This window comes from Garra rufa, chromosome 19 (genome assembly GCF_049309525.1).
Source record: "Garra rufa chromosome 19, GarRuf1.0, whole genome shotgun sequence".
In the NCBI taxonomy this organism is placed as follows: Eukaryota; Metazoa; Chordata; class Actinopteri; order Cypriniformes; family Cyprinidae; genus Garra; species Garra rufa.
This window is the reverse complement of record NC_133379.1, coordinates 17,617,697-17,629,207: the sequence shown is the minus strand read 5'-3', so window position 1 is coordinate 17,629,207 and position 11,511 is coordinate 17,617,697. Positions and strand designations below refer to the sequence as shown.

Sequence of the window (11,511 nt, the reverse complement as noted above, 5' to 3'; positions counted from 1 at the left end):
GTACATTTTCATCCTCAGGAGAAACTCAGAGGAGGGTTGCCAGGTTTTCACAACAACACTCTCCCAATTCTCTCCCAATCCAGTGGGTAAAATCACTGATCTATATAATGACTGGATTGCTCATTGCGTTCTAAACTGCCGTTAGGCAGTGAAGCCACCGGAAGTGTTCGATCCGCCATCTTACTATTCCCTACCTGCAGAGAGCGCCATTGAGTCACATGTAAATTGCTGACCTAAAATCACCCGATTTGAAGCGTATCTTTCACACAGGATTAGTTTTTAGGATATGTGTATGTAAATTAATTTTTATTTAAGATGTTTTCTGGAATGTTTATGGTCTTTTTGGGCTGGATAAGCGATATATTGAAATCGTTTTGGTGGGCGTGTCAGCTGCGCACTTACAGAGACGGGTAACTGATCCAACACTAAATATATTTCTTTATGTACCTAATTATACAGGAAATAATACACAGTACCATATATCTGGCATTAGTATCTGAAATTGATTCGATTATACAGTAAATAATACAATACAAGTCTCTGTTACTGTATTGCTCGTTATATTGAAATTCAAATCTTTGAAATAAAGCTTATGTCTTTAAGTCCGTACCATTTGTAGTCAGCGGTGTTCTCCGAGTCATGGTGTGTATTTTTAATGTGCCTGATTGAGCAACATCTATTTCAGACTCTTCAGATCAGCAAATTCTGTAATGATTTACTAACATTACCGTTTCCATCTGAGTAAAATGCTGTGTATGTTGAATTAATTATTAATTTAACGAACAAATCATTACCTGCTTCAAAATGAATAACGTTACTGTTAAATATTGTTGAAACATGCAGTTAGTCTACTGTACGAATATAAACAACAAAATGACATAAACCGTGAATAACTGTACTGAGATCGTATGATGTTTGTTTATCTGATGTACGCGACTGTAATGTAGGCTATGAACGTACATTTTTAATAAGCAGAGGGAATTCCCAACATTAACCGTTTATATGCTTAGAACGTTTGCATTGTGAAAATGTACAGTGAGACTTCAGGTATAAAAACACTGACTTGTTATCGTATAGTTTCCTATTCATTCAATAGAATGTATGCGAATACTAGGGAATACTAATATGGCGGCGCGGTGGCTTCACTTTTATGAGGTCATGAGCAATCCAGTTCTCTATTATAGATCAGTGGGTAAAATACACGTTTATTGGCGGGTTTCCTTTAGTAAAATTCTCATCCCAGGAGCTACGTGTTGAAAAACAACCCACCGGCAAAAGTGTTAAAGTAGCGGACCTGGCAACACTGCCTCCGAGACAGCAGAGGAATCGCTGGATCCGCGCGTGGAGGAATGGGTGGTGTTTTGTTTTAGAATGTAAATTGCGATTGAGAGACGAATGGCTCAAATTGAGTGCGCATTATCTCAAGTGAAAGGGTGGGGAGTGAAATGAGGGGCACTTTCCCCCCCTCCTTAAATGCTTCAAGGGATCTTAAAATGTACACAATTAACTAAGCCAACTGCATGATGGTGCGTCTTTGTTTATAATGTCGCTGAAACCAAGGTATCAACATAAAATGTGAGCACAGTGAACCTTTTTTGTTTCACAGTCTTATTCCAACATTTATGTATTTATTTATTTTTTCCCTGCACTAGCTCAGGTTAAAACCTAATAATCTATATACGTGGGAAATATTCAGGTAAATTGTGCTACTTTTAAACTGGCAAAATGGTTCCATTTTGTCTACATTTAACATACAGTCAAACCAAACATTATTCAGACACCAGATTTGAATTTTTTTTTTTTACTAGTGGGTGCAGGACACTAATTCATTTATGTAAGTGAGGATAGCAAAATAAACTAACAAATAAACTGTGACATACCCAATAAAATCTGAGACCAAAAGCTATTCAGATACTTTGACCGTGCATTCTTTCTTTTAAAGTTATCTGACATTATCAAGATGGATTTGATCTGACACAGTTTAACTCTTGAGTTCTTTTCATATTTTCTTAGCATTTTCTAAACTATAGCAGATAAACTGATAATATCAGAATAGTTTTCTGAATAAATTTTGGGATGTATGCGACACACAAAAGGATCTGTGTTGTGTATAATGATATGAAAGTTAAGCATTATATTTCCCTGTAATATAGGGCAACTTTAACTCTAGGAATCCATCTAAATCAAGATAATCTACTGATATATCAATCCCCCTCCACACACACCCACACCACCCCCCAAACGCCGTGAGGGCTGTGGTCTAACCGTAATAGCCAATCAGAGCAGAGAGGGTGTTACAAAACCTGTATAAATAGCTCAGGTGAGACAGGTGTCAGGTTGTGATGCACCTGACCAATCCACCTGCATTAGTCAGAGGCAGCAGCAGCAAAGCAGGAGGTGTTTTCTCTCAGAACAAACAGAAGAAAAGGAGGAAAGCATGACGTCATTTGTTCCACAATCCCTTTCACCCCAGTTCCACACCATGGGGCAGGAGTCCCAAGAGTTCAGCCTGTATGGCGACAACTTCTACAGCACTCAGCCTGTGCCTGGCCCACAGCAAACCCTGCCGTCCGCTTATGATTTTGGAGAATACGCCGGCCAGACTTCCAATCCTTACCTGTGGTTCAATGCACCCGGGCTCAATCCAGCTCCGTGTCTCAGCGGAGGGCCTCAGCACTACGGGATGACGAAGCCATACGTGGGCGCAAGCGGAATCGGAGGCTCAGATGGGGGCTTCAGCTGGTTCTCCCTGCCTTCCCAAGAAGATCTGATGAAACTCGTAAGGCCTCCTTACTCTTACTCAGCACTTATTGCGATGGCAATACACGGAGCCCCAAACCGTCGCCTCACTCTCAGCCAGATCTACCAGTATGTGGCTGACAACTTCCCCTTCTACAACAAGAGCAAAGCCAGCTGGCAGAACTCAATCCGGCATAATCTCTCGCTCAACGACTGCTTCATGAAAGTGCCCAGAGATGACAGTGATCCAGGTTAGAACATGTTTAAACTTCTTCTTGTATAACGGCCTGTGTTTTAGTTTAGCTCTAGCTCATAAAAAGCAACGTTTCTTCTGTTTAACAGGTAAAGGCAACTACTGGACCCTTGACCCAAACTGTGAGAAGATGTTCGACAATGGCAACTTCCGTCGCAAGAGGAAGAGAAAGTCTGACTCTCTGGCCGAAGAGGAGGGAAAAGGCTATTCAGAATCAGACTCAGCTCTGTCAAGTCCTAAAGAGCCCAGCGATACTTCAGAGAGAGGAAACTCTCCGGTCTCCACAGATCCAACTCCATGTCTCAATGGCTTTCTAAGTCAAATGGGTGGTGTGGCTTCAGGCTCTCCTTTAGCTTTGCCTTTGAGCCAAAGGTCTTCTCCGACTGGGGCATTTGACTCATACTCGCCGAACGCTACCGTGCCACAATGGGGAACCCACATCTCTCCTCCCGTCCCATCCAACATTTCCACTCCGGCCACTTCGTACACAGACAGCTACAGTGACTCTATGCTTAACCAGTACACCAGCCAGCTCTATCCTGTCCTGGGCTCCTCCGACTTGCTGTATCCGCGGGAGGGAACAGAGGTGTAGCACGGGACGTAGCGCCGTCAGGTATGAACCGTGGCCGCAGGCACTTGAGGGAGCGGTCGGCCTGCATCGTGAGCCAAGTTCCCACCGCAGTGCCTGAGTCAGCAGGTCCGAGTGGATGCAGAGGAGATTCCCTCTATCAGACGGTTGTGTGAACGCCCTCACACGCTCTTCTCAGACTCACCTGCTGACTTCATCTAATTCATGTTGCAGCTGAAAGACAACAGTAATTGCCTCGGGCTACTGCTCCCAGTCCCGTTTTTTTATGTTGTGGTTTTTGTTATGTTTTTGCAATGCATATCAATTCTGTTAATTGAAGTCTGGAACATGCATAAATGCACTGACGTTTGACATAAGTATGAATTTGTCCATTGTTCAATATTTTGTATTTGTATTGTTAACTTTATGTATTTTGTGATTGTAATATATATTCTATTTGACAAAATAAACATGCATTTTCACAAATTCTACCATCATAATTGCTGTTATATATTTATGGTTAAAGAGGTAGTTAAATCAAACAGTGTTATTGTTGTTAACCAACTAAATCTATTGCAAATCAGCAATTAACAACAACAAAAAAATTGTTAATTAAAATGCAGCTGAAATAAAACAAGAAATAAACAGTACATGAAAACTTTAAACTATGGGTAACACATTACAGTTAGGTTTCATTTGTTAACATTTACTTTATTAGTAAACAGAAACAATAATTATATGGCATTTATAAATGTTAGTTAATATTAAGTTCAAAACTTACTAATACAGTATTAAAATTTAAAGTTATATCATTTAACATTAGTTAATGTACTGTGAATTGACATGGACATAATTTTTTTTTTAACTAACATAAAAAAAAAGATTAATAAATGCTGTAAAGACCTCTTTTCACACTGACAACTGAGGGACTCAGCAACTATTACAGAAGGTTCAAATGCTCACTGATGCTTCAGAAGGAAACACAATGCATTAAGAGCTGGGGGGTGAAAACTTTTTGTACTTGAAGGTCCGGGTCAATTTCACTTTTTTTGTCTTCTGGGAAATATGAAAATATCTTCTGTAGCTTCTGAGGGGCTGTACTAAATGAACAAAATATAATATTTAGGCAAAATAAGAAAAATGTACACATCTTCATTCTGTTCAAAAGTTTTCACCCCCAGCATTTAATGCATCATGTTTACTTCTGAAGCATCAGTGAGCCTTCTGTAATAGTTGTAAATGAGTCCCTCAGTTGTCCTCAGTATGAAAGATGGATCTCAAAATCATACAGCCATTGATGGAAAGGGTTAAAAAAACACAGAAATGCTGAAAAAACAAAGAATTTGTGAGACCTTAAGAATTTTTCTGAAGAACAGAGGGTAGTTTAACTGTTCAGGACAAACAAGGGACTCATGAACAACTATCACTAAACAAAAAGACACCGCTGTGGATCATTCAACAACACAGTCTTAAAAATCAAGTGTATGTAAACTTCAGAGCGGGCTCATTTTCATACATTATACAGCTATTATTTTCTCTTGTGGACTATATGTAAAAGTGTTTTATGTGAAATATCTTATTCAGGTCAGAACTAAATAAAAAATAACACGCATTTTGTTTGATCCCTCTTATTTGAGGAAAATAAATAACTTTTTGCAGATTCTGCAAGGTAATGTAAACGTTTGACTTCAACTGTAAGTACTGTAATAGTATATAATTATGAAAGTCAAAATAACACTGCACCATTTAAATTCTATCATCATGCATTTACATTTGTTATTTCGAATCTTCAGCTGAACTCAAAAGATATTTTGAAAATCTTTTTTATTATTGCATATAGGCTTATAACGATATGAGGATGAGTAAACAATGAAAATATTAACATTTTTGGATAAATTGTACTATATTGTTGGTTTTTGTGGATTAAACATTATTATGAAAACATATTTTCCACTAAAGACTGCAACAATATACTGTACAGTCAAGCACAAAATTATTCATACCCCATGCAAATTCTGACTACAAGTTACTTTTATTCAAGGTTTTTTTTTTGTTTTTGTTTTTTTCTTGACTGGAAATGACACAGGCTTCATTGTGGAAAAAAACATTTCTCAGCTTTTATTTACATTTGAACAAAAAGTGGAAAGTCCAGAATTATTAATATCCTTGTCAATAATCAATAAAAAAGCCTTTATTGGCTATTACAGCAATCAAATGCTTTCTATAATTGCTGACCAGCTTTTTGCATGTCTCCACTGGTATTTTTGCCCATTCATCTTTAGCGATGAGCTCCAACTCTTTCAGGTTGGAGGGTCTCCTTGCCATCACCCTGATCTTTAGCTCCCTCCACAGATTCTCAATTGGATTTAAGTCAGGACTCTGGCTGGGCCACTGCAAAATGTTAATGTTTTTGTCTGCTAACCATTTCTTCACCACTTTTGCTGTGTTTTGGGTCGTTGTCATGCTGAAATGTCCACTGGTGCCCAAGGCCAAGTTTCTCTGCATAGATGATGTTGATGTTTAGAAAATTGATGTATTGCTCCCCCATACAGAAATGTAATATATGTGCTTATATGAAATACCCATGTATTAAATACATGTCTTGTATATGCCATATCCATATATGATTCCTATTAGAAAATGGAACAATTTCATATATTGACATATAAGTCTACCCCATACAAAAATATATGTTTATGTATGTATAATACATGTATTGCCATATATGGAATATATATAATTATTAATATATGTGAGATATATGCATTTTTTTATTATGTTATATACAAATTGGACATATATGAAACCATATATTTCATGCATATTTAATATTTTAATATGTGATCTTTGATCTTTAAATACAGGACACATGTGAGACACTACACTCTACAAAGTTGCAGTGCATTGCACATTTCACACCTTGAGCCTTAAATGTTAAATGGTACACAAAGAAACATCTTTATTTAAACAGAATTTATTTAAATAGGAAAAAAAATGTTACTGACATGCACAATCAAACAGAAAAAAAAGAAACAATTACATATATAACTGATTAAAACACTGAACAGGCATAAGAAACAAAACATCAATTGTAGTGGTCCAGCTAAAGGTCTACAGGTTTGTATTCCCACAGCTTGGTTAGTTTTTGGTTTATTGCCATCCCCAGAAGGCCCCAGGTGAAGAAATGTCTTGATTCCAGCATCTGTATAAAAAAAGAAAAGATAAAAGTTACATTTTGATAAGATAATTACAAAACATTTTCTGAACCATATACTTAAGACTTGCAATCCAACATTGTACCAAAGTGATAAACTACTATAAGATGACAAATATACTGAATATTAAACAGTTGGTAAAGTTAAAGATTGTTGTAGTTGTAAAATATTCCCAGATACCACAAGGACATGGCAGAACAACAGAGCACAGCCTGCATGGCCCCTCAAATAATATGTCTCTATATACATAAAATATACTAAAATACTAAAATATAGTAGCCCAAATGCTCAATGACAGAGTTCACAGCTAAGGTTACAATTTAATTTGCTATTTAACATCAATTAAAGGTTGTATCAGCGATTTCTAGCCTAAAACATAAAGTGTCAAATTGAGCTGACCTTTATTCACGATCCGCTTGCTGCCTGCCCCATAAATTGTCTGTGAAAAAACAGCATCTCTCTGGTCAGCCTATGGTCCGAGATATGCCAAAAAAACAATCGGCGCTATCAACTATTCCACAGATAAACAAACCGTGTTCCAACCAATCAGCGTCAGCGGGTTCATGTTGTGGACTTTCCTACTGGTGCAGGGATGTGAGGGAGGCGGAGCGAAAGTCCACAACACCAAACCCCTGACGCTGATTGGTTGGAACAATGTTTGTTTTTGCTATGGAATGGTTGGTAGTGCCGATTGTTTTTTTTTGGCATATCTCGGACACTAGGCTGACCAGAGAGACGCGTTTTTTTCACAGACAATTTATGGGGCAGGCAGCGAGCGGATCGTGAAGAAAGATCAGCTGAATTTTACAGTTTATGTTTCAGGCTAGAAATCGCTGATACAACCTTTAAATAAAGTGTTGACATTCATAATACCTAATATGTGCATCGTTTTGGCCTGGAGAAAACAGGGTGGAACTATTACATGGATTTTTGAATGACAATTTTGATTAAATCCCCTAAAATAAGGTCCGCCGTTCACACAAACTCATAATCCTTTCACATTTTATTCTATGACATAAAAAAAACACCAGTTAAACCCCACTTTTGATTCGTATTTAAATTTTTAAACTCTTATGTTTCTTAAAAAAGATGGTTGCTAACATGCTGCTAAATGGGACTACAGGGCCTGTCGGAGGCATTAAACATCATCACGCCAAACAGTTTATCAATTTACTGTGTTTTGCATTGTAGTTTAATTTATAGTGCAATTAATTGTAGAATTATCAATTAATAGTTTCCCGGACCACATTTACTGCCTTTGTCACAGTGAAAGTGAAACTTTAATAATCTATAGTGCTTAAAGCCACGTTTAAGATAAATGGTTACGGCCATATGAAGCTGTTAGAAAGCATATAGATTGAGGATTTTCTTGAAGCAAGGATAAAATAATATTTTGTGTACCCACCCTAACAACATGATAGCTAAAATGTGGTACTTCATTCACTAAAATAAGTTTAATCTTACCATATCCAAAACCTCTACAGTTATTTATAGATTAAATGCACTAGAATTTTATTAAATAGTACACGGAGACACATATTTTGTTGATTTGATTTGTCTACATATTTAACCTTTTCTGTGTAGACGCTCCATGATTCACATCACTGCCATCCACATCTGCAGGTTCGGCCTCCATTTCTGTTTTCTGAGAATTTCGGGACTCATTACTAGAGGTCGACCGATGTATCGGTTTTGCCGATTAATCGGCACCGATAGTTGATTGGCCGACCTATCGGTTATCGGCAAAAATACTTGCCGATAGTTTTCCCGGCTTGCGTTCTTTGCTGAAGCGGCTCACGCTCTGCTCTGCTGTCATAGAGTATGAGAGGTTAAGCCCCAGACCAATGTTTTATGTCAGGATTGTTACCATATATTTGTACTGATTTATATCCAGCTGGTGATATTGTTAGCCAGCAAAGTTGCAGATTTAAAGACGTGACCTGAGAAAGCAAACTGTGTTCATTCAGCCCGAATCAGCCGACAGAATCCTGCCGAGTCACAGCGCGCCATAGTTTTACATTACAGATCTGTCCCAAATCATTGTTAATGTTGATTAATGATTAATGACCCTGGGCTGGAAGATTGAGTATTGTGCATTTAAGCAAAATATTTTTTATTTCTGTAGCTCTAATAAAGTCTGTATTCTTCATATAGAGCTATAATTAATGTTTTAGCCTTTTCGTCTGGCAGCGGAAGCATGGTAGATACGCACTTTATTTTACAATGCCATTTTCCTGTTCTTATTTGATTTTAATAACTGATCAACAAAAATATCTATTAAAAATTAAGATAAAAATTATACAAAACGAAATTCGTTTAAGAAGGGATTTTCAGCAAATAAAAACGTACAAAGTGGTCAAAAATTGTGTCTGACCCTCTCCAATTCTCCCGGCGTATTGCCGTACAATTCATTCCACGTCCTTTATGAAATTTACAAATTACACAAACTTCTTTCGTAATTAACATATTAAACTGAAACAAAACAAATAATATTTAAACATAAATGTAAAACAGAAAAGAAATTGTTTCTGCAATTGACGATATAGATCGCACTTTCTCTTTCGGTTTGATCTGTTCTTTAATCTAACCTTTGCCGCTTTTTTATCATTCTTGAAGTAAACATTTGCCCGTTTTGGTGAATAAATAAACTGTTTTAGATTTCTGCTTGAACTACACAACGTGTCCTGTGTGTGTTTGTGATACCTGCAAGTTATCCGCGCAACCCAGCGCTGCACATTTGTCCGGTTTCATTAAGGGTGGGTGAAAAAAAGGATTCTCCGATGCATCGCAATCCTCTCTTCAATGAGCTTGTGTTTTCCTCGCATATGGCACGTGTGCGCGCTAGAGACGCGGCGGGCTTCATTGCACAGGATTTGCACTGTGAGCTACATGTGTATTGTTTGACAGTGTGAACTTTTAACCGGAGTTTTTTACTTTACATATGCCTTCATTTCTGCCGTTTGTAATGCAGTACTATTAGATGCTCTAAACTCGCGCACTGACAGAGTTTCACTTGTGCTTTGGGTTTGTTCGTCCTAAAAAGCTCGATTGTGGATGCGGTTAAATGCACTGGCATTTTCGAATACTTTTATACGAAACTGATGTACAGTACACACAGGCAGATATGTTTTCAGAGCAGGACAAAACATTTGATATATCGAAATAGATCTGTGCATTCGTTTTAATGCAGCCTGTTAAAGAAGCTGCTGCTACGATCTCATCGGTAATAATCAAATGATAAAGAAAAAAGAACACTTATTTTAAATAAGTAATTGTTTAAAAAAAAAAAAGTAGGCTGCTTATATAATGGAAAAATCTATTTGATATAAAATGTAAATGAAAATGTAGCCATGTGCAGTAATATTGAAAACGGAGAATATGACGCATGGTTATATTTAGTTGATATTGAAAATAAGTAATAAGTAATTAAATTGAATCTTAATTTTTAAGATGGCAGTACCGACATACAGAGATTCCAAATATAAACAAAAGGCATAAAACCTGCAATTTTACATATTGTTAAAATGTAAAGATTCACACCCCTTTACAATGAGCCCATTTGTAACATCAACTAAGATTGATGAAAGCTGTAGAATAGAAGTATTGTTCCTTGTTAGAGTCTGTTAATTTCAACATTTACTGTAATATTGTTAAATTTTGAAGTTTATTTTGTTAACATTAATGAACTATGAAATAACTTTAATGATCAATATATAATTAATATTAATATTTTTATTTATTTACAAAGTATGGTTTAGTATTTATTTTTTTTAATAGTAGAGCACTATTTTAGTTGCCGTTAAGTATCCATTTTCAAAAACTATCGGTTAATTAATCGGTATCGGCCAGTGTGGTCCAACCTAGCTATCGGTATCGGTAAAAACCAATATCGGTCGACCTCTACTCATTACCTATTCATGGGACACAAACGAGAATAGCACAATTATCAGCAAAGATATGAACAAAATTTACTACTATAGATTAACCATATTTTTAAAACCCCATAATCACATAGTGTACTGTTACCTTTATGCAATGTACACAACATACATGTTCTTATGCACCCACTCTAGGCATGTCACTGACATGCCAATGCACTTGGTGCAATATAACCAAGTACTGCAATTTACTATATGAATTCAAGGTGCTTTTATTTAAATAATTCCATTTTTTGCAGTTTTATAGTTCTAGTCTAGACTACATCTCAGAGATAAACGTTATGGTTTTCATCCGTTATTTTTGTCAGACAGCTTTAAATAATTTCCAGATGTGGCATTGCTTATCCAGTGAAGACAATGAGCTCACAGTATCTCCATACAGATCGTTCATTAACCTACCCAGTAGCTAAAATTAACTTTAATGCAAGCAAATTGCAAAACACATCAATGCAGCTGTAAACATAACATCATATATAAAACAATGCAAGGGAATATTTAAAAAAAAACTTATCTGCTCTATATAGAGACAGAGGCTCTTGCAGACCAAAACAATCATATAACACTTAGTTTCTATGAAATATTAGCGTAGGAATAAAGCGTTGAGTAAATTAGCATACATTACCTGCACCGCTGCCACATTCAAAGGCGTTTCATCGTTTCCTCTCATTGATGTCGGTCTGTCTTCGTGCCCGTCTATAAAATCATTGTCGTTTATTACGTGAATGTATTGGCCCATTTGTTATCCTTCCACTTACTAAGAAAAACATCTTACCGCAGATGACTTGTTTAGCCCCAGCC

The 11,511-nt window shown here is 36.8% G+C and overlaps 1 protein-coding gene across 1 annotated transcript; it reads left to right on the top strand.

Moving 5' to 3' along the window:
- Positions 1 to 2,385: 2,385 nt before the first annotated feature.
- Positions 2,386 to 3,958, top strand: foxi3a (forkhead box I3a). The gene is made up of 2 exons (XM_073825149.1): positions 2,386 to 2,990; positions 3,082 to 3,958. Exons 1-2 carry the CDS (start codon positions 2,438 to 2,440, stop codon positions 3,582 to 3,584), a joined length of 1,056 nt encoding a protein of 351 aa, XP_073681250.1. The 5' UTR covers positions 2,386 to 2,437; the 3' UTR covers positions 3,585 to 3,958.
- The last annotated feature ends 7,553 nt before the right edge of the window (positions 3,959 to 11,511 follow it).